Below are 25,122 nucleotides of genomic sequence, written 5' to 3'. Positions count from 1 at the left end.
TTTCCTCTAAGAGTTTGATGGTATCTGGCCTTACATTTAGGTCTTTAATCCATTTGGAGTTTATTTTTGTGTATGGTGTTAGGGAGTGTTCTAATTTCATTCTTCTACATGTAGCTGTCCAGTTTTCCCAGCACCACTTATTGAAGAGGCTGTCTTTTCTCCACTGTATATTCTTGCCTCCTTTATCAAAGATAAGGTGAGCATATGTGCGTGCGTTTATCTCTGTGCGGGAATCTCTCCGCTTTGCTCTCCGCACCCTGTTACTGCGCTCTCCTCCGTGGCTCCTAAGCTTCCCCCTCCACCACCCACAATCTCCGCCTGCGAAGGGGCTTCTAGTGTGTGGAAACCTTTCCTCCTTCACAGCTCCCTCCCACTGGTGCAGGTCCCGTCCCTGTTCTTTTGTCTCTGTTTTTCCTTTTTTCTTTTGCCCTACCCAGGTACTTGGGGAGTTTCTTGCCGTTTTGGAGGTCTGAGGTCTTCTGCCAGCGTTCAGTAGGTGTTCTGCAGGAGTTGTTCCACGTGTAGATGTTTTTCTAATGTATTTGTGGGGAGGAAGGTGATCTCCACGTCTTACTCTTGCGCCATCTTGACGGTCTCCCGAATACGAATAATTTTTTAGGAGTTGCTTGTCTTCACATTTCTTATAATTTAGTGGTTGAACTCCTACCTCTAAAGTTAGAATAGCAAAAGGGAAAGTTACTATATAAATGAAAAACATCTGATACTAAGACCTAAAGACTAATCACTTGCAGTTATTAAATTAGTAGTATAGATTAGTAAAGTAGCCTTTTAGAAATGAATTTTTCGATAACAAAATTTTCTTTTAAATTTGCTATCTGTGTACATTTTCATAGAAATTCTTGGAGTTTTTCTCTTTCTTAAAGTGAGACTTTTGAACTTAGACTTGTCTATAACTTTTACTTCTGTCCGTCATAGCTTACAACTAATGTTTAATTCCTGTAACATAAAATATGATTCTCAAGGTAATATTCATCTATCTTGTCCATCTTTTCCACTGTAGATTCTTTTTAAACCGATTTTCTGGTCAAGCTACATATATTCTTAGGGTTGAATGATCAAAACTGTTCTTTAATATTCAGGCAAATTGTCATTAAAATTGCTTGGTGCTAGTAAAAATTACTTTCATTTTTCTAGAAGAAAGAAATGGGAGAAGGAGCAATAAACAACTTTTCTTTGCATTTTAGTATCTTAGAGCCATCCATGTATGGAATGAGGAATACAGATATTTTTCAAATTCATCAAAGTGTTTTTTAAGTCATAGAATATGCATATTCATTAGGGAGTTTCCATTGAAAGTATCAAATAAAATTCAAGAAGTGCTTTATTGCCTCTGCCTTAACAACTTCATATTGTTTTCTTATCTGCAATGAGAAGTGGCCAATTCAGTGGTACTTTGTCCTTTCCTCTTCTTGGTTGTGAGTCCAATTAATTGCATTTCTCTGTTATTATTTAATTCTTATTTAAGGCAACTTTTCTTTCAAACTTCACTCTTGATAATTCTTCTCAAATCTGGCTAGTCATCAAAATCACACAGATGGAAGGGTTACAGGAACTTTAGTCTATATGTTATTCCCTTCTGACTCCCTTTGAATGTCTAATTTAGTAGAATTTGATTGAGCCTGAGAACTGTAGTTTGAAAAGTTCCTCTAGGTTCTGATGATTATTCATGTTTGGAACTCTGGCCTTGACCTTTAACTGAGCATGAATTGTTTTAAGGCAGTCCGCTTTGCTGATGTGCCCTATGTCTCAGAATCATTCCCAGAGTGGACCATTAACTTTATTACGTCCATCCACTGCTCTTTAGAGCTGAGTGATCTCTTTATTCCAGAGATGAAGCTCATTTTCAACTCCTGAACAATTAAACCAAGCAGGGATAACACTGGTTCTCCTTCAAGGCCACAGTTCTCTGCTGGAGTAGAATGAGCACTTTCTAGGAAATCATGCCAAACTTTTGATGGCATATAAAGGGCATTGCTATATTCCCCAATATGCTACCTCTTTTTCCCTCCTCGACCACATTTTAGATGGAACAGACATTCCCTGTGGGACCAGTTTGAAAGACACTAAGCCATTCTGCATGGCTGTGGTAACCATTGGCTGTAACTTAATTTTCAACTGTATCTGACTTAGGAGAAATGCAGCAACCCTACAAGTGAGGGCCTACCAACTGAGAGCTGGTTGATCCTCTCCCACTCCAAACAACTGCAGCACAATGGATTTCACCTACAGATGATGAGAAGATACCACTGAGGGGAGGAGATAGAGGAGGAAGCTGGAAGCAGTTTATGTCTATTTCATCCAGCTTAATATCTCACAAGAGCATTCAGTGACAGACAACCCTGGTCTCTAACAAGGAATTAAGTGCAATATACCACTTTGCCAGTATTTATCTGTTCCCCATGCCTATATCAACACACATGAGTCTTCTTTCTGCGCTCCCAGGCTACTGCTCAATAAGTTTACAGCATATTTGGCAAGTAAAAGCAAAAGCAGCTGTTTTTTACATCTTGTTCCTGCATCCCAGCCAAATGAATCATATCAGAGCCAAAGACCCTGGCAGGAGTTCCTTGCTACAAATCTGTATCCTTTTCTATCTCATCTACTTGAAGAACAAAAGATTTGCAAGCCTTGTAATAATCTTCAGACACAATAGTGCAGCTATTTACTGAGCTATACCTGAGGTATTTTTTAGTAAAGTGTGGATAAGTAGTGTGGCAGGAAGCCATAAACACACTCTGTCTTGCACTTTGACTTCTCCAGAACCACGGCAATCAACTGAAGTATTTGTGATCAATAAGTATTGTTAATCTTCATGCATATGGAAAGGATGAAAAAGGATCAGTCATCCCAGACATCCCAGGAGAGAGAGGTATTTTTCCAGTTTCTCAGATACCACATCTCGTTGGCACCAATCTGAGTATAATTTAACCCTACTGGTGATTGACCTTAGAGGTCAACAGAGTCTAGAGCATTTTATTTCAGGGGAAGCTGAACACTGGCTTCAGACTATGATGGGCCTACATCACTGTAAAAGAGATCCAGCAGAGATCACTAATGTACATCAGAAAAGCATCATTTCTGGTTATTGAGGCTATATTTGAGACTACTGCCTGAAGACTGAAAACTGTTTTCCTCTCGCCAAACCTTGTAGCCATCCTTAGCTGCTCTGTAAACGGGGCTGTGAAGGATGTACTTCCCACACATCATGTGAAGTCCCGGAGACCAGAAACACTGTGTGCAGGCTTTATCCTGAAAGTCTGAATTCCTGAGTGGAGAGTTTGACTAACCCCAGGAGGTCTTCCACTCTGAGGTTGCTGTCACCTGACTCTGTCCAAGGGAAATCACAGCCCTTATCTGAGGAATACCAAGTTGCCATTTCATTTACATGACAATAACAAGTTGATACAACTGCCAGTCTATCTGCAGTTGGTCTCAGTAGATTCTCCCTCACTAGAGGCCTTCAGCATTGGCGTAATTACCTCCCCACCTCAGCTTGGAAGCACGACCTACAGTTTTTCTAATTGGGACACCTTGCCTCCCCCTACCTATACGTGCATTAGGGGAGAGTTGCTGCGTTTGTAGCTTTCTGGGACAACAGAAGCAATTGCCAGAAATCAACTAAGTTTTTCAGTGGCTACATTCCTACTTTTGTTTCTGATTGCCACTCATTGCTTCATTCTACAACTTGATTTTACTGCATAATTTGGATTTTTACTCTTATATACACTCTGTGTTAGCGGTCCCCATCGTTTTTGGCACCAGGGACCAGTTTCGTGGAAGACAATTTTTCCGGGGCAGAGGCGGGGATATGGTTCAGGCAGTAATGTGAGCGATGGGGAGCGGCAGATGAAGCTTTGCTCGCTCACCCACTGCTCACCTCCTGCTCTGCGGCCTGGTTCCTAACAGGCTGTGGGTCTGCAGCCTGGGGGTTGGGGACCCTTGCTCTATATGTTACTTAAACTTGTGGTCTTAATCGTGACCCAGCTTATCCCTAGGCTCTGATTCTGTCTCATTCTGTATCAGGATAAATTTTCTATGATATTTTAATTATTTACAGTATCTATAAATTAATTGCCTAAAGTCTAGAGAAGTATTATGAGCACATGTACAATCAGAGAGCACCTTGGCATTGGTTCAGAGAAGCTTTACTGACCAGGGGGCCTTCTGAAGTTACCTTGAAAAGATTGCGGTTAGATGAACTCTGTAGATTCCTGCTAGATTTACTGTATTATATTTCCATCACTTTCTTTTTGAAGCTGAAATAACACATCAGTTTGCTCCTGTCAGGGCAGAAGACCAATTTCATTTGTCTACCCATGAAGATGAATGGATGCAGCAAAAATCCAGAAACGTCTTAGATATATTACTGTACAGCTCATTGACCATTCTATCAGTGCTTGACTTGAAAGTCATGGCTATCTGATGTCAAGTTCCATTGACAAAGTGATTCCTAAACATTACTTTCAAGTATGCTTCCCTCAGAGGTCACAGAAGAACTTTGGTGACCTGCAAAGACCTAAAACAGATGACGTTCCAATTAACCATGACACCAGTGGTTTTAACGTTTATAATCTTTTCCTGTAAAGGAAATTATAGGGAGCTCCGTGCACATGGTTTGGGGGTTTTCCTGACCAGTGGGGTTAAACCAAGTGACATTACCAAAAATAAATCTAGAAGGCCCTTGTAAATAATGTAATATTTTTTATATTTAAAGACTCTGTATACAAACACATGTGCACATCTATGTAATTATTTATAGCCTACATCCCTCTCAAGCACATTAACAACTATGCCACAAAAAGCAATTGTGCCAGAACGCCTTATGAGTTAAACCTAAAGTGGGTTAAAGCAACAGTTTTTATTTATTTGGTCTTTCTTGTCCAAGGAACACTGTGTAGGCCCTTGTTTCTTTAGGAAAAGGTAGGACATACTAACTTGAAAGCAAGAAAAAGCAACAAAGTGAAGCTTTTGATGGTTGCTGGGACTGTGAGCAGTTGTAAATTCTCCTCCCTGCTGTAAATTATCTTCTCCCTCGCCTTTTCTTTTCATGTCCATTTAATTCCCTTTTCAAAATATTAGCTTGATTCTTCTTGAAAAGTATTTTCTCAGCCTACTTAAAGCACCCCTAACCACGTAAAAATGTTATATGCAACTTTGTGGAGATCTATTATTTTTCTTCTACCATACAGAATCTTGAGAAATGAAATGCTCATCTCTCATCAACCCCAAAGAAGTCCAAGTCTACGGTGAGGCCCAGGGTGTTCCTTACATTTCAGCTTCTTTGAGGATGTTCTCCTGCCAGTTCTGAACAACTAAAAGTTGGGAGAACCGGTTTCTGAGGCAAATAGAACATTCCTAGGTTTTAAAATAATTTCTGACATTTTCATGGCATCCTTCCTTAAAGACCTTCAAATTATGCTTCAGAAATTTTAATTGTTCACTGAAATTATCTGTTAGTAAGCCAAGTGTTGCATTTGATAGTAGCAGTAGTCCACACATGGAACATCAGTAGATGGATATAAAATATGTGTAATTTGCTGGCCTTTGTATAAGACAAAGACATTGACATATCTATTTTAAGTCTTCTAATCATGCTGTTCTACTATAATTCTCAGTGTTTCAAATGTAGTTCCTAGGCCCTTCATTATCTGTGTCTTCATGCCTTCCATAAACCATTTCCTGTCTTGCACCAAACCACATTCTCGCTGTTCCTCATAGTCATCTTTTTCCTCTGCCTCTACCTCAGTTTATCAAGTGCTGAATTTATGGACTGTGTCAGTAGTTTGCTGCATAGTTTGAACCAGATAGGACACAAACATGAAATGGTTTTGCTTCAAGTAGATGGTTTATTCATCTTTCTTTCTGGCATCCTGAGTAGATTCCATTCCTTTCTGGTCTCTGACACGAAAAAAGTTAAATTAAGTTTAGTTCAGCTTAAAATTTCAATCTCATATTCAGTTTAATGTTTCCAGTTTAAGCTTAAACCATGCCCAAGTGAACTGCACTGGTAGGGAAGAATGATCAGTCTCCAGCATCTTCTCTTACCCCACCTGGGTGACATTATTCTACATTGGCCTGAGAAGTAGGAATGAAGGAAAGTGAGCAAATGTCTCCTCTTAAGTAGCATTTTATGGTGTTCCTGTATTATATGTAATAAGGACACAAACGTTTGCTTTCTTTGGGGTGCAAGTGTGGGCTCTTAAGAGGTCTTACAGAAGCTCTTCTGTTTTCCCATTTTTTTTTAACAAGAAAAACATGCTCTGTAATGTCTACAAGCATCTTTATCCTGGAGTACTCTTGCTCCATATGCAGTGCTCCTGTTAGACAGCTCAAACATAGCTGCCTCCTTCAGTGTCCAGTTGACCTACGGAAATGTTTTTGCCACACCAAGCATTGGGAAGTACAAGATGCCTCTTCTCTTTACTATGCCATCATTTCAGATCCTCTTTTAAGCCCTCAGTAGTCATAGAAAGCAAATAAAGCATTCAGCTGCATAAGCAGAGTCCAAGTTGGTAATTAGAAGTCATCCTATCTACTTCGTAATCCCAGACTCTATAAATGATGGTCTTGGAGTGCCTCTCATTTGCTTGGGGCAGAAGGGTTGAAGTACCACTGTTTATACCTCCTTGGGGAGTGAACAGAAGAAACCATCACACTGTCTCCCTGGGCCGTGGATTCACTGTGACTATGATTCTCTCCTAAATTTTCAGAGAGGTTTAGAATAAGTGAGACTGGTGGAGTAATGATGGAAAGGCCAGTTTTCTACCTCTTTTGTAAACCCTTTTGAGATACGTCTTATTTCCATCTCTTAGAATGAGAGAAACTTAGTACTTATTGTTTACAGTTGAAGACTATAGCGAGAATTCTAAAATAACAGAGTCCAACGTGTTCATGACCATAATAGTGGAGCTTCAGAATAGCTCATAAGTTAGAGTCAGGACAGGAGGAAACAGCTAATCAAAAGTGTTCTCAAACCCAGCAACGTAATTCAGTCAAATTGAGTATTCTTTTTTTTTTAAATTGAAGTATAGTTGACTTACAGTGTTGTGTTAGTTTCTGCTGTACAGCAAAGTGATTCAGTTATACATATATATATATATATATACACGTATATTATTTTTCATTTTCTTTTCCATTATGGTTTATCACAGGATGTTGAATATAGTTCCCTGTGCTATACAGTAGGACCTTGTTGTTTATCTATTTTACATATAGTAGTTCATATCTGCTAATCCCAAGCTCCTAATTTATCCCTTCCCCACCCCTTTTCCCCTTTGGTTAGCAAAAGTTTGTTTTCTCTGTCTGTGATTCTGTTTCTGTTTCATAAATAAGTTCATCTGTGTCATATTTAGATTCCACATATAAGTGATATCATATGATATTTGTCTTTCTCTTTCTGGTTTACTTCACTGAGTTTGATAATCTCTGGGTACCTCCATGTTGCTGTAAATGGCACAAATTGAGTATTCTTATTACTTGGTACTTGACCAATTACAACCTCTTCTTGGATGACAAAGAAAAACTGAAAGGAAATAGTTGCATTAAGTGCCTGGCCCATTGAACTTCAAATTCCAGATAATAGAACTTCTGGATCAGGACAGTCTGTGCAGTGCAGTGTGGCTGTAAATAATGCAGATTAGTGGCCTCTCTTGGGTCTCCATGTTAGTTCCTGAAGAGCCAGGGGAGTTGGATTTGGCACATCTCTTATAGGACTTCCACCCCCAGCCACTGTCCTTGAGAAAATAGTTAATCCTTATTGTTTTACCTTGGGCAAGGTAGCAACATTCAAAGTGGTAATTAACGCTGTCCCCCAAGCAGAAATTTCAAGGATGTATAGTTGTTTTCTTTTATATGCATCAAAATTTGGGACCTAGGGTTTTTTTGCTTTTGTTTTTGTTTTTTTAGTTCATCTACTACAAAAATCACTGAAAGAAATCAGGTTTAATTTTAACATTGGCTAAAATGTTTCACTACTTAGGGAAAAGAAAACAGAACAATGCTGGAGATCAAAACATTTGACATATCCAGCTCTCATTGACACGTACTTATAAACAAAAAGATAAGTAAAATAAATAAGTGTATCATTTACTAAAAGATGATCATAAACCATGTTATGATATTTTTGTAAAATCAGTCATCTGACATCTGTTCTTCTTTCTTTATTTCCTAGAAATATTAATGAATAGCATTTTTTAAACTCCTAGGTAATTTTTCTCAACTAAGAGCCTGAAGTTTTCTTTGTAAATTGAAACAGAACTGGCAAGAATCTATAATTTTTGAGAAAATCCCCACTCCAGACTTTGGAGAAGTCAAATGTCTCTCAAAATCCCAGCCCACTAAAAAGAATCCCTTTTTTGCCTTAGGGCCAAGGGTCAATTTTTCAGTGTTAGGCCTGAATCTATTGATTAATTTGAAAAGAAAGCCTGAGAGCACCCTGATGCCTGGCACATAGTTAGGCAATTGGAAATTACAATATGGTGTGATACATACTGAGACAGAAATAAAAGGGCAAGAGAGAACACAGGGTTTCAGGGACAGCCACCTGGAGAGGGAGATGTCCACATTTCCAAGGTAAGACTCAAAGGATAAATGTAAATTAGCCAATAAAAGGAAGTTGGGCATGGGATTGTTTTAGGAAAAGGGAACAGCATGCTTAACACCAAGTGTAAAGAGGAACGTGATGTATGCTGGGAAATGAAAAATAAATTTCTCTATAGCACCAGCAAGTAGTAGAAGACACCAGAGGGACTGTGAAAGGACTTAGAGCCATATTGAGTGCGGCTTTTATCCTAAGGAAAATAAGGAATCACTGGAAGATTAAAGCAGATAATTATTATGTTATTTTAGGAAGAACATACTGTAGCTTCTTTGTAGATGAGTGGTGGCAGGGCAGGATTCCAGCCAAGAGTCCTGTACCATGTTTGAGGCAAGAGATGCTAATGACCTCAAGTAGAGTAATGGTGGTGGTGGGGAGAGGGAGAAAATGATGGCATCAAGAAATATTAGGAGATAGAAGAAAGGATTGGTGATTGATGGACTCATTAATTGCAAAATGGTGACGGATATGATAGAAGAAGAGGAAATATCCAAAATTATGGCTAATAAAGGCCATAATTGTAAATCACTGAGATAGTGAGAAAGATACAGAGAAAGAGAAAAAGCAAGTTGGGGAGGTGGGACAGTGGGTCCATATTTGGTTCAGTTGTTGTTTTGATGGCTGTGGGACACCCAAATGGAATTGTCAAGTACGACAATATATATGCAAGTGTAGAGATCAAAGGGGGAAATCTGGACTGGAGATGCAGAGTTGAGAGTTGTGAGCATATGAGGTGTAATTGTAGCTAAGGGTATGGATAGAATGAGAAGAAAGAAAAGCCTAGGACAGAATCCTGAAGGTTTATGGTGTAGGTAGAAATACTGAGAATACCTTCCTTGCTCCTGCAGCATCACAGGTCTTCCAGCTCCTTTTCCTTTGGTCCAGATGCTTTTAGCCTTGTTCTCACTTGAGTAACGCTGTGTTCCACGCTGGCTTCATTAAAGGACATTGACATCTCCACTATCTTTTAAATTTAAGAGCCAACATTTACATTCTTCGTATAATATCTAATATTCTTTATACAATATAAAAAGCAGGATTCTTTTTAAAACCCTAATCATGGTCTGTGGGAAGGATAGTTCTTTTGTACCAGATAATCATGCCTACACATTGTATAATGAGGAAAAATCCTTGATTATGATGCATAACTTAAGGCATTCTCAATAAGTTGTCTGTCCCATTCCTTTTATAACTACTCTTTTAAAGGTGAACAGATCCTTGAAGGGAGACTCTGCAATCTGTTCAGCATGCCATTTATACTTAAAAAGTGTTAAATTATCCTAATCATGCTTATAGTAACAATCAAGATTAATTGCAGCTATATTAGGGTTACTTATTATTTGTTCTACTTCAGCAGTAACACAAATCCAATTGCACAAGCAATTTCCATAATCCAAATTGTGAAAGAAAGTAGAGGCAAAAAAAAGACCATGCATAACTGGTTGAAATGTATTTAAAATAAATCCTTAACTAAATGGTTATCTAAAATTCTGTTTTTGAAAAGGAGCTGATTCTGAACAGATTGTATATGTGTCTCACTGGTAGAAGTGGATTATCTGTCTTGAATTGGATTGTGATGACGATGACCCTATTCTAAGTACACCAAATCTCTTGAACTATATAATGAGATCAGGAGGAACATTCGGCCTGAGAACAACAGATTGCAATGACGGAGATGATTTCACTAATGTTTTTCCCAGCCTCTTTCCTTGATGTACATAATACTGTGCTTTTGTCCTGCAGAGATTCCTGATCCTGCAGTTCTGTGTGCTAACTCTTTTTCTTATTCTGATTTTCATTTTTATAAGTAGAGCTGAATGAGTGGCAGGAAGCTGCGAAATCTATCTTATAAAAAGGTGATGGGGGTAGAATCTAGAATCTTCATTTGCTTTGCAGAAGGATTGCAGAAAAACTGTCACCAGTAAATATTGAACTGATTCATTCCTATTTCTTCTTTGTTTAGGCCGTGAGGAGGCAAAAGTTGCTTGAACAGAGTATCCAGTCTGCCCAGGAGATTGAAAAATCCTTACACTTAATTCAGGAGTCCCTCTCATCCATTGACAAGCAGTTGTCAGCTTATATTGCTGACAAAGTGGACGCAGCTCAAATGCCTCAGGAAGCCCAGGCAAGTAGAACCTGGAATGAGCTTCTTTTCTTTTGTTTTTATTATTTGAACAAGACATTAGTAACTTTCTAACTTAAAATTTATTCATCTAGTTGTACAAAGGGTTATTTGATCAGCTGATTGGACTATTTGGAGGTAAGGGGGAAAAAGATCTCTATATTAGTACTCTAAGATTTATTTTTGAATGTACATAATGGAGGAATTTGAAATAGAGACACTTAAAAGACCAGGGCAGCATCACACTGAAGTCTGCTGTTTATCAATATTTTCAAACTATACTTGAGCTAGAGGGAAACCGTAGGAATGTCAATTGTAAAGAAAATATTTTTGGTGGTAGTATTAAAAATGCAGCATCAAATATTTTATTATCAGCTCATCTTTATCTTGGAATTAGAATTCATATGACCTATATTCTACATTTAATGTGCTGCAAGTAGTTAATAACAAGAAATTAGAGATACAAATTTGCATTTTATTACTAATACTAATATGTCTATACTCATATTTACTCACCTATACATTCAACACTATTCAATCTGAATTATGAAATGTGTTAAACAAATTTTTCTAGAATGAGAGTTAAAATAGGAATGAAAATAAATCTAAGTCAACTTTATACCAAGTAAATTTAGTCTATCTAAATTCACTTTCACCTTGGGAAGTAATGCTGTATTTCTATTTTTAAATAACATTTACATGTATGTAAAATATCATAAGAATTATTTATTTAAATGTGTTTAGGATTTTCTGATAGTAAGGTACTATCAGATAGCTACTATATCTACAGTAACTATGGATAGCTACTTTTCACATCTTATGTACATAGTATGAACCCAATACCCAAGGATAACTCAGACCGATATGATACAATGCGGGGAGCATTAGAAGGTTATCTGTCCATCCCCAAGACCCTCTCCCCGCTAATTGCTGGAGATACCTGAATGTTTTCACTTCAAAATAAATTTGCGGGTAAAATACTGGATTTATAAGTTATGGTTATTGTGCCTTTACAGTGCAGTGAATCACAGTTAACTTGGTGCCCAAAGCATCAGTGTACACAATAGCATGGTTTAGTTTTCCATATTGTCTAAGTTTGACCAAGAACGTCCTTGAGAATACAGGACAGAGTACAGTTAGCTTTGATAGGCTGCAGAAGTCTAGAGTGATGGGGTTCCTCATTGACCATTGTCATAGGAGGTGAAGAAAGTGAAGTTTGGGGAAGTTTCTGATGATAAAATCCTCATGATAGTCTTTTCACCAGGGCAGTATGTAACCTCCCCGGTATACACATTTCTTCAAACTAACATAGCGTAGTCAAGTTCTCTAGCATTATCTATTTTGAAGACTGTTCCAATTTGAGTCACATACAAAGTTTTTTAGGTAGGCTTTAGAAAATGCATGGTAGGAATGGGAAATTTTTACTGAATTGAGAACGACATGATTATAAACTAAAGGCAGAGTAGAACCGCTTATTTTTTAATATTTAGTGACATGAATTTGGAGGAATGTTTGATTAAAGACTGCTCATAACTTGCTGAATGTAATTAAGGAAAAATTTGAACAGTATAAATATTAAACTCAGTTATTTGTACTGTAAAATATATAGAGTTACTTTTTCAAGCTGGTAGAATGAAACTATGAGTAGCAAATTTACGATTGGCAGAAGCTCTTATTGTCTTAGGAAAAAAATGGGAACTTTTAGGAAAAAAAATATTGTTTAGTTTAAAAGGTTGTTGACACTGAGTGGTTTTTTAATTTAGATATAAATACATGATTCCATAAACATGAATATAACATACTAGTTTTTAATACCATTATATAAAGATTTTTGTTTGGTATGCCAAGTAAAAACTATATTAAAAATCTTATTAATAGCAGTTCAAAATACTTGCAGATAACAGCACACAAGTAGATTAAGAAATTTCAAATCTACTTGAAAAAAGAGATTTTAGAGTACCAACAAGCTCAAATCCATTTTCCCTACATTTCTGGTTGCACCTGCATTTTCAAGATGATTCTTGACTTTGAATTCCCCAAATGGTAATATATAATATTGGAAAATGCAAGCCACCCAAAAGCTATTGAAACATTCTTCTCCAAGGTTTTATTTTAAGATGACAGCAAAGTGAAGTGTTTTCTAGAACAGAGTTATCAAGTACTCAGATTTACTTCAAGGACTGGCTTTCCTGAAGCTCAATTTGAATCTCCTTTGGAAGAAACAAGTAGAGGATAAAGGGGTTGTCTGTGAAGTAAGCACTTAAGCACAGTGTGTCAGACAAAGAACCTACTAAGAATACCACCAAAGGACGTTTTTCTAAGTATATATAAGGGGGGTAAATTTAAGCCTATGTATAAATGAAGATTTATACCCAATGTGTTTCTGTAAATTTGCAGAAGAGTTAATTAATTAGTTAATTGCTAATTGAAAGATTAATGGGCTTAGCTTTCCCTTTTCAGAAATCGAGGACTTGTTTTAATACATCACCGAGAAGCAGGACAAAGTGAATGGCGTTACCATATTTGGCCATCTTAAATCTTTGCTCAGGTTTCCTGTCACATATTGGCCACATAGATTTGTGGATGTTTGACTCCACCATGTGGTGCACTGGTAGTTTTACTGCTAAATTTAAATAAAAAGAGTCTCCCTTTTTCTGCCTTTCAAGATAGTTTGAGATTCTCAGGTATAAACAAATTTCAGTATTAAGGAAATGTGTGCAATGTGTAAAACATTTTGACAGGTATACTCTTATTATATGTACAAGTAGATGTAGAGCAAGACACTTCCTTGCATTCTATTTGCATTTAGGACTATAGGGCAGCAATGAGCTTCCCACTGCCTCTGCCTGTTCATTGACCAGTTGTCTGTCATAATGAGCAGATTGGGCCTTCTGATTCTAAATCAGATTAAACATATTTTACTTTTTTATTTAGTGTCATGAACTTACAGGAGTAAAGTTTAACCTTTTAGACAATAAAACTACATGCTGTTAGAATATCAGAGCATACGTTGACTCAAGTATTTTATTTCAAAAGAATAATTCTTAACCAAACCAAATTCTTAAATCATATGACTACAGCATCAAAATGCCAGCATATTTAAAGAGAGGTTTTTATTAAAGTACAAAATTAAGATGACATCTTATTGATTCAAATAGAATAAAGCAAATAGAGAAAGCTCTTCTAGATATAGAAATTTTATCTTCTAGATATACAAATCAAAAATTTAAGACATATTTCAAAAATAGTATGACTAAATATAAAAAGCCTTATGAGTGTTTCTTCGAAACAACTTTACGGAATAAAATCATCAAATTGATAACTGCAGAGAAGCACACGGCATGAATAGAGTTGTTTACTCTGTTTAATTTTCCTAAAGAACATTGTGAAACACAGAGATTTAGTTTTATCACCTAAGGTCTGGAAGCAAAAATCCAAGTACCCAGCTTTGCGCCCCAGGCCAATCCAGTCAGAATCTCTAGGTGGACTCAGTCATCAGAATTTTTCGGAACTCCTCCCCACGCTGAGTTATTCTAGTATGTAGCTAAGGTTGAGAACTTTCGTTAGTTCATTACTGGTAATGGCTGAGTAGCTGCAGTCTCCTTTTTTTCTTTTTTTCACGTCATACTTCTCACCGCTGTTTGACGTTCTCACCTATGGCTGTGACAAGATTTCATTGGGAGGGAGTTGGGGTGGAAGTCAGACTTTGGTGACTTTCCTATATTGATTGTTTGCTTACTCTTATGGGAAATGAGAGAAAGTAGAAAATATAGCTGAGAACTCCTACATGAACGAATTAATTTAGACAAGTAGAATTGTCAGTATGTATGTTTGAAGATGAACTTGGCTTAGTTTTCTTATTTTCTTCTTTTTTTTCCCCTAATTCCACATATGTTAATGCACCAGTTACCTTGTATGTATCTCTAAATCATTGTAGGAGCTGTGATAACTGTGTCTAAATAGCCACATAAATGTCTGTAATTCTTAAGATTACACAGATACTTCAATCTGTAATTTTTTTCCCTTTTCCAGTAATCTCATATTTTGAATCTCCAATATGTAAGAACAGTCTCACGTGGGTACCTGTTGAAATGCTCCACATCATTATGTGTTGATGATGCACATTTAATAGAGGAGAGTATGACCCCATTACTCATATTACCAGTAGAAGCAGTGGGGTTGCTTAACAGTGATTGTAATAGCTAAATTGTTCTATTGCTTTTGTCTGGCAGGTTCCTGAGCCCATCTTTTGCAGCCTCATATCCCGCACAGTAGATTTATGTTCATGAGTAGAGGGGGAGAAAAAAGAACAATTTAGGAAACAAACACATTACCATCAAAGGAGAGGATTTCATAATCATCATAGAAAAGTGCTCCTGTATTTTGCTTATCAAGCTAGGACTTTTGGGTATTCCAGGTTCACTACAGACCAGATTTCTTCCTTCCATCCCAATGAATGTCAATAAAGAGAAATGAGTATCAATAAACAGAAAAGAGGGATCTTCTTTTTACTAAAGAAAGCTGTTAATTTAAGATGATTGCATTAGCTGCGCATCAAAATAATTCATAACTGAGGTCTTCCTGTATTTATTTAAGTTAAATCTTCTAACTCACTTTAAATATATTCGGCCATATTTAAATGTAAACATTCCAAACTCTCAAAATCAGTGCTTAAAAAATAAAGACCTAAATGCAGATTTTGGTCTATCAGATTAAGTTTATGATTTCATTATGGAATAAAAAAGACTTTTATAGTGGAAATAGGCACATCTGATTGCCAAACGACTCAAAAACAGTCTAACTTTACAGCCTACCTCACTGATTAATGAATTAGACAGTATAAACTTGCATAGGGAAATTCATTCTGGATTTATGTAATAATGAAATAATTTAATCACAGGACAAGAAAATGGAGAGCTATTATAGATATTTGGGCTCCGATGTTAAACTCCACATAACCATAACAAATATTTTCTTTTTACCCAGCAATATAGATGTAATGGTAAACACAATGCAATGAATTTTAAATCTGTTCTAGCACTGAAATGCTGCCTCTGTGTATTACTATACAGAACTGATTACTCCCCAATATAGAATGACTATTATTGTGATTTTGACGTGTTTAATACGTGTGGGAAATAATCACAAGCAAGAGTTGCAGAAGATGTGAAAGATTATATTTTTTTCATGTTCCACATGTTTCAAAAGTACAAAGTATCCAAGATCCTCGAGTATATTTTCTTCTTTTAACTTTAGAATATGTGTTGTATGTGGCCATTTCCCCTTCTTGAGGATGCAGTATCAAAATTACTGTCTGTTTAAAAATTACTCGTCTAACAGTGTTAAATTTCTCCATTCGTAGTCGTAACCTGACATCTAATATTTTTCTTTCTGAAATATTTTAGTTATTTTCTTTGGAGTCATTTTCTTTATTTGATGTGAGAAAAGCTTCAATAATTATTTGGTACAAAGTTTCCTTTTTTCCATTAAATACTTTAGACAGTTACAGCTTAATTTTGCTTGCCATTTTCTGTCATTAATTTGATATATGAGAATGGTCTGCTGAGGTAAATCATGATAAAAAGCCCTGCTCTCTGCTCAGTTAATTGTAAAATGCTGTGTTGGAAATGTCATTAATGTTTGATTGATTTTTAGTTTTCTAATTTGCCCTTTACCATCTCTAATGGAAAAAATGGTTTTCCACTGTTGTTTCCTACTTTCAATATATAGTGCTAGTTATGAACATAATTGCTGTATTGTCAATTGTCTTTTTTTGGTAAGGGCATGACGATATAATTAGCTTTATATTATTTCACTTTTATGAAAAACATCTAGTGATCCTGAGAAGTATTGGATTGAGAACTCCTTTTAGAGCATACATGGGTATTCTAAATCAGCAGCACTCATTTGCTACTTACTTTCATTTTGTTTCTTTTACAAATTACTGATTTTGTATGAAGCTGACAGTTTCACAAGATCAGTTGTTTATTTTCTTCAAACACATATCATCCGTATGCTGGTAGATGTATATTTTAGGTGAATATAGAACTCTAATAGTACAGTCTTTAGATCTTTAGCAGACCTTAGCAATCCGGTAGCCAACTATGGAAGTCATTATCCTTTGGATGAACTCTTCCAATCCCAGTGTTTTCTTCTACATTAAAAAAGTTTTTTAAATGTTATTTTTTTCATTGTCTGATTATACTATCAGGAAAGACAATGTAGTATTCATCGTTTTTTTTTGGTTTGTTTTTTTTTTTTTTTTTTTTTTTTGGTGGTGTGCGGGCCTCCCTCTGCTGTGGCCTCTCCCGTTGCGGAGCACAGGCTCCGGACGCGCAGGCCCAGCGGCCATGGCTCACGGGCCCAGCCGCTCCGCGGCACGTGGGATCCTCCCGGACCGGGGCGCGAACCCAGTTCCCCTGCATCGGCAGGTGGACGCGCAACCACTGCGCCACCAGGGAAGCCCCTATCGTTTTTTAAAGAGGAATTTGTAAATGGGAGATTGTCCATTTTGCTTATAATTTTCCATAATACTGTTATTTAAACAAATCACTTATCTATTTCACAATAAGCCTGCCCTAAAGTGATAAGGATTTTTAAATTATGTAGTTCCAGAATGATAATCTGATGACATTAAATAAAGTAGGTGGTAAAATATATCCTAAGTACAAGCTAAAAATGAATTATCAGTTGAAAGTAAGAATTGTGGAATGAGTTTTTAAAGGTGCTAGCTAAGTATAAGTGTGATGCATGTTATACAGCCTTCCCAAAGTAGAATCAATTGGAAATAGATATCCATTTTTATCTTATAATCTTAATAATGAATTGAATTGTTATCACTAAATATATACATTAAGTACATGAGATAGTTCTTCCCAAATCTACTTGTGTGATACACTCTGCCAAAGAAAAGCAAAAGGATAATTTGAGCAAAGAACTGTATCCCTCTTGGATATTAATACATATTAATATATAAAATATTCTGAGAAGTTCTGTAGCATGGACACGTGGTTATCCTTAATTTACAAAATATATTTAGCCCCTGTGCTCCTTTCATACATAATATACTCAATTTATAAGGAAATTTTGATCTCTAATCCTATTGGAATCATACTACAGATATGAGAATTTTTCTAGAAATGCTGCCTATAAATTATGATAAAATCTCAGTTTTATATGATGTTCAACCATCATTTTTTTCAGTTTTAATGATTTCAGTAGTGGTGACCTTTCTAAGAGTATAGAAATTCATCCTCTCAACAGTCTATGTAACTGCTTGATATAAATATGAACATTTCAAAGTCCATGTAATTCTTTGCATTGAAACTTCCAAATTGCCAAACTTTCCTTTCACATGTTACATGGTTCTTCACATCCCCTTGTGACAGATAAAAGTTAAGTTTTTGGTCGTGTGTTTTTGTAAGTTATTGTCGTTCCTATTGTTTATAAGTCATGACAACAATATGGCTCATCTGGAAAAATGTGGAATTAATCATCAGAAGACCTGTGTTTCAATGATCAGTTAAAGTTATTTTGGTTTTCTTTTGTAATGCTATGCTACTGCAGGCAGCTCTGAGGGGGCAATCTTTAAGAAAAGAAAAACTATACAAATTACAAATAGAAAATTAAATACTGTTATAGAAGGATTCTTTTTGCAAGTGACCAGCCCTGAAACTTAAGGTTCAGTAGCTTTTCATTAATTCCTCCTCTAGATAGTAAGTTTTACTCTACCCAAATCCAGTTCTACTTCCGTGAAACTAAGTATTCACACTCTGCACACTCCAAACTCAGTCTTTTCTAGCGTGGTTCCCACAACCTGGAATGAATTCCCATTTTCTTATTATCTTATCTACCCCTCTAAAAACCCCTTATCAGCCATATGGAACTTAAATTATGCCAATTTCTTAAACTTTTACCAGATTCTATAGTAGAAATAAATATTTCTCTTCTCTTGTATGGCATAGCATGATTTTTTCCATTATATTGCACATATTTCTGCTTTGTAATTTACTTGTATTTCTATGTTCTGTTTCCCTAGAACAGATATTCTTTAAGAATAGGGTCAATGGTTTGTTCTCACTGTGTGGAATAAGGTGGTAGATGCAGAATCTCCTTCTTGAATTGAATGGATAATCTAAGTATTATTAGTATGCAAATAAGATTAGATGTCTGTGTTTTTCTGATAAATGTCCAATTGGAGGATATTTTTATTTTTAAATCATAATTTAAGAGGCAGTATAGTTGTTTAAAGGGCATTGAATTTGCTACTTCCTAACTTTACCTTGGACAAGTCAACATTTCTAATCTCATTTGTAATTGTATTTTAGGATGGTAAATACTTACCTTAGTTTGATTAGATAATAAATGAATATATGTGAACTGTTGGGACATAAGGTCACCCAGATGTTCACTTTGGTGATGATGATAATAATGATTATTTCTTTCAGTGCTCTTCTCTCACCCATCTAGTATAAAAGACTAAAGGAATTAGGTGTATATTTCATTTTTTCCTCTACTATATATACCGTGAGTGCCAAATGGATGAATTAGTCACCAACATGTGGACAGATACTGTTACAGGTATATAATTTGGGCCCTCTGCTCTCTCTGAATATCTTTTTAATTTTTCACTCATCATTTTCCTTTCCCAGCTTCTGTAATGGCTATGCAACTTTCGTCACTTTCCTTTTGATTCCTCCTCAATCCTCTCCTGTCTCATCCTCAGCAGATATCAAGGGGCTCATGCTTATAGACAAATGATCTATAATGACACTGACAATTTATGAGTAGATATTTGTGCAGACAACTTGAGCAGGTATTTTTACATATACTATCACCTCTAATCTTTTTACCAAAACCAATATAGTTGTCTACTGCAGACATGAGAATTTTCCCAGGTACTCTGACTACAAATTATGATAATGCTTCATTGCTGGCTTGTCATTATCACCATCAGTTTCGAGTTGAGAAAACTGAGGCTCAAAAAAGTTTGGTGCTTTGCCCAGGTGGCAAGTCGGAGCCCTGAGATTTAAATCCAGATTTCTCTTAACACTATTCTGATTCCCAGAGAGCATCAAGTAGGAAGCATTACACTTTCTGCTTCTCCACATCCAAAATCTTTATGTATTACCTTTGGCTTCTGAAAGAGTGGCACCTCTCCACCTGTCAGTATTTTCCACTGATTATTGATCTTTGCCCTTCACTCCATTTCCTCTCATTTCCTCCAAGGTTTTTCTAATCAGTTATCTTCATACATGCTTTAAAAAAAATGCTTCGTCCATTGGCTTCTTTCATATGGCCTTAATACATGTTCAGTTCTCACTGACCTACATTTCATTATGTGGGGAGACAAAAGTCTTCAAAAATGATTTAACTGTTTTATAAGGGTATTTCCTTGTCCTTAATCAGTCTTCAGCCCTTGAAAGCCTGATTTCTGCTCTTACCATCTACGGACTCTGTCCTAGCTACAGTGCTCATTGACCAGCTAATATGCCCTTATTAGTACTTATCTCATTTGATCTGTCTCAAAATTGACATTGTCGACCTCTCCCTCATTCTTAAAGCTCTCACAGCACTTGATTTCAGTGGTACCCTCTCTCTTTCCTGGTTGTTCCTCTTCTTCTCTTAGACTGTCCCTTATCTTTCTTTGGTGTTTCCCTTCTTCTCCCATCCCTAAATTTTTCTGTTCTCCATGGTTCTCTCCTGACCCTCCCTTTCTATTTCCCTCTGATGTTTGAGTGCACTAAAATAAATACTATTTGTACAAGTTATGCTGCTTCTTTTAAAAAAAATGCACACACATATGTGGCTATATATGATGATTAATAAAATACAAATTCATATCAAAGTATTACTGAGTTTATAGAAGAATTCTCTCATTATGAATTGCCTTAATAGTTAGATTAAGTATGAGCAGTAAAACCATTATCTGTGATTCTGATCACTTTTAAACTTTATCTTCATATTAAAAAAATCTGGACACTTTTCATTTAGGCCATGAGGTTATTTAATACCTCATTCCCACCTACGTTTCTAGTTATATTTCTGCGGATGTGCATTAATTCTCTATGCATTATTTCAGTTCTGCCAAACTCTTCATGTGGTTCAGTGCCTTGTCCACACCTTGTTTTCCCTCATTCAAGAATGCTGTTGTTTTTAAAACTCTCATCTCCTTGCATATCCAGTGTACTCTTTAGGACACTTAGGTACAAGTAACAAAAATGAATTAAATAAAGCCAAAACAAAAATGAGGGAAGGGAGCTGGTCATAAGGGCACAGGAATGTCTCATGGAAACCAAGGGCAAGAATAACGTTTTTACTCAGGAAGAGACTAGAACCTGTGTTTTGGTCACTTGTAACAGCAAATTATCATTTTTTCTTAATGGTTTTGTGGATTGAGAAGGCTCAGCTGGATGGTTTCTCTTGAGGCCTCTCATGTGATTGTGGGCATTTGTTGGCTGGTACTACAGTGACTTATAAGCTCAAATAGGCTGGATGCCCAAGATGGTTCCCTCATGTCTAGCAGTTGATGCTCACTGTGAGCTGAAAGCTCACTTGGGACTATTCACTGAAACACTTCTCCACAGCTTCTCTATGTGGCTTAGGCTTTTCACAGCATGTCAGATGGGTTCCAAGCGGGGGCATCCTAAGAGTGAGTGTTCCAAAAAGGCAGAAGTGGAAGCCACTAGGCCAGTTAAGGGCTTTTCCCATAAATGGCAGAGCATTACTTTTGCTCTGTTTTACTGGTCAAGGCAATCATAAGGCTGACCTAGATTTAAAGAGGTGAAGAAATAAACTCTACCTCTTAGTGGGGGAATGGTAAGAGGAGTATGTGGTACAGACACTGTTTTTGCAGCCATCTTTGGCAGATGCTGTCTGCTTCAGCCTATGATTGAAAGCCATCAATATTTTTGTTCCTACTATCTCTTTCTTACTTCTTTCTCTGGTTATGGACCTTTGCTCTTCCTAAAATGACAGTGCAAACTAGGGACTTCATAAGCACAGTCTCATACGTGACACAGTTCCAAGCGCCCACAGAGCTTGACCAGACTTTCTCCTGTCGGTTCCGAGAGAGAGTCTGATGGACCTAACTGGGCACAAGCATTCTTCATGTTCTAATGTTCCATGACTTGGGGGTGGCCAGAGTTATGTGACAGAGACATGGCTGTTATTGACCCACCATTTTGAGGGGGGTGAGACTTTTCCACCTGAGAAGTTAAGACCATAAACCTCCTAAAGCATCTGATGCCCCCAGCAATGCTTACTAGTTATTCATAGTCTACTTTAACATCACCTCTCCTATGACATCTATTAACTCTCCTGTAAGTATTACTCCACTGTGTATACTCCCATTAAATTTTATCAGACTCCTTAGTATTTCTAGGTGTATGAACAATACTATGCACTAACATGGATCCCTAACCCCCAAATTCTATGGTTCCTGGAGAATAGGTACATACCACCATTTCTTACGCAATGTCGTAGTTCAACCACTGAAGAAACTATATGTAGTAAAAAAAAAAAAAAAAAAAAAAAATATATATATATATATATATATATATATATGGATTTGCTTGAGTCTTTGCTCTTCTTCATTTTAAACCAGAATCCTAATTACTTAAGTAATTTGTAATTACTTTGCCTTTATAATTATTAGGATCAGTATGCTAAGGAATAATATTAAGGTGTATCTGTACATTTGTAACCTTGTATTCTGCAAAACTCCTTCACCGCTTAACCCATTTTCTTGGAATAATTCTCATTACTCATTTCAGGGCTGTAGTTCTCTGTGGCAACTGCTAAGGAAACTGATGTTATTTTCTAATAATATGTGTCAGAATTGACTCCAATTGGTGTAAATTAGGCTATATTAATATGCATTATACAAATTGTTTTGCATGGAAATTTTATGGGCCCTGTGGTATAAGTTAATCATTTTCTTCTTCTCTTATTTACAATAAACTGACAATGACTGAATTTTAAATTAGAATAATTTGACCAGTAGCTAATTTTTGCTGGATCTGGTAGAAAGAAATGAATGAATTTATTGTTTTTGTCTCTGCACACTACCGGATTTGACCCACTCCTGTAACTGGCTCAGAAGTGTATAAGTCAAATACAGACATACTTTTAAATACAACTTGATCAAAAATGTCCTTACTCATTTTAGAAAGTATACAAATATTTTATATTTATTTGAAGTTTAAAAATCAGTCTCTGTAGGAAGCTATTAAGTATGTATCAGACAAAAAGCTAGGCCAGTCGAGACATTTAGCTTCCCTTTCCTAGATACATAGCTTCCCTGAAATTTAACTGAAATATGGCATAGAATTTCTGAGTAAAGATCACTGTTAAGGAATATTGTCCACATTCAACTTTCTCATTATGCCTTATCGCTGCCATAGTTGGCTTTTTTTAAATAAAGGCTAACATCTTTGGTCAGCTTTGAGTGTAAATACAAAGATAAAAGAATATAAATTTCCCATATTAGATATAGATAGATACTTCCTACTGAAAATTATTTCTGAAACAGCTATTCATTATCACTGATTCAAAAGGATAATTTATTTTTATTAATAAGCCCAATAGGAGATAAGTTATTTCATTTTTGATAACTTTTGATAAGTAAAAAAATCAATTTATTGTCATTTTGAAAGAGGCTACATTGTAATAATGTTTTGAGAGAGTTTTGAATTCCATTTTCTTGGAAGGTGAGTTGTTCTTTGCAGTAACTTGCAGAGCACGCTGACTTGTAATGCTGTCCTCCCGACAGAAAATCCAATCTGATTTGACAAGTCATGAGATCAGTTTAGAAGAAATGAAGAAACATTACCAGGGAAAGGAAGCTGCCCAAAGGTTACTATCCCAGATTGAAGTGACACAGGTATGTATTATTCCATTAACTAAGGAGCTTGTTTTAGTTGGATATTAAAATATAATCTATATTAGATAACTTGCTTATTAGCAAATTGGAATTAAGGGCATTAGTTGAAAACTACAAATAATATATAAATGATATAGACTATTTTGAATTGTACATTTTAAGGATAAAATAGGTTAATAAATTGTCGTTTATTTAGTATCACATTAAGAACAATTACTGAATTCTTCTCCCAAATGCATGTGTTCTTTGTGCTGGACAAATGAAAAAAGGGTTTCTTCAGTTTGTTTTTATTTTTATTCTTGTATATCTTCCAGAATAAAGGAAAATATATTAACAAGAATATGACTGGTCATTGTTTGGAAGGCAAAATTAAATTGGTGCTTTTTCTTTACAGAAAAAATTGCAAGACGTTTCCATGAAGTTTCGATTATTCCAGAAGCCAGCCAATTTTGAGCAGCGTCTACAGGAAAGTAAGATGATTTTAGATGAAGTGAAGATGCACTTGCCTGCATTGGAAACAAAGAGTGTTGAACAGGAAGTAGTACAGTCACAGTTAAATCATTGTGTGGTATGTATGGCAAATATGCAGCTACCTCTTGACTTTCCTTATTGGAATGAGGAACAATATTTGGTATAAGAACAAAAATTAACACAGGTGTATTGAGAGACAAGAACTATTACTGAAGTAGTAGCCACTTAATACCTCTTCTGAAAATGTCTTCTTTGAGTCTATAATTTTTCAAGGACTGTGCAGAATATAAAGGAAATTGCCTTTGTTTAATTCTTACGGAACTTTGAAAATATTTTAAAATGGAAATCCTGGAAAGAAATGTGTTAGTCTGGAAACAGCAATAACAGCAGTATCTGCAGTAATAAAAACAGTTCTAGAAATGAGTGCCAATGAAGCTAAGTGATCCACACAAGTCACCTTTAATTCTCAAGGCCACAGATTAAATGAGAGGATTTAAAGACACACAGCAAGTGAAAGGCAAAAGCAAAATTCCAATCCAGGCATGGTTACTCCAAACCCTAGTATCTTTCCGTTAATTATCAGGGCTGGATATGCAGTGAAGTTCTGCCAGACCACAAGGACAGGATAAAGAGGCACCGACTATTAGCCTGTAGTGGAAATCTTCACTACGGGGATTTCGAGCAGTGTTCTTTGTTCCACTTATTGAAAATTCACCAAGTCACATGACTCTTCTGATAACGTAAAGCTGAATTATGAGGGCATCTACTAGAGTAATATAAGTATTATTATAAATGTATGTGTACTATGGAGTATCAGGGTAGAAATTCACATAAAATAAAAACACTGAGTGCTATTAACATTAATGGGAAAGAAGTTTATTTAGTACTTTGTGTTTAAGTATTGTTCCTGCTTCTACTCCATAACATAAATGAAAAAGAAACCCTTGGGTACATTTCAGTCATATCATTATGAATGGGAAAATATCATTCTTTTAAACAAAAATTTTCTTTGTGAAAAATTATGGAGTA

At 36.1% G+C, this 25,122-nt stretch overlaps 1 protein-coding gene across 14 annotated transcripts in view; it reads left to right on the top strand.

The window, feature by feature from the left end:
* DMD (dystrophin) overlaps nt 1-25,122 on the top strand; it is a 2,398,628-nt gene that overhangs the window by 1,015,216 nt on the left and 1,358,290 nt on the right. For all 14 annotated transcript variants that reach the window (XM_055081921.1, XM_055081920.1, XM_028482834.2 and 11 more), the window contains 3 exons: nt 10,581-10,742; nt 23,512-23,622; nt 24,017-24,190. In XM_055081921.1, coding sequence (XP_054937896.1) covers nt 10,581-10,742; nt 23,512-23,622; nt 24,017-24,190 — 447 coding nt within the window. The remainder of the gene's footprint in view (nt 1-10,580; nt 10,743-23,511; nt 23,623-24,016; nt 24,191-25,122) is intronic.

Source organism: Physeter macrocephalus, chromosome 21 (assembly GCF_002837175.3).
Source record: "Physeter macrocephalus isolate SW-GA chromosome 21, ASM283717v5, whole genome shotgun sequence".
NCBI classification, from domain to species: Eukaryota; Metazoa; Chordata; class Mammalia; order Artiodactyla; family Physeteridae; genus Physeter; species Physeter macrocephalus.
The sequence above is the reverse complement of the archived record's forward strand: the minus strand, read 5'-3'. Positions and strand labels throughout refer to the sequence as shown.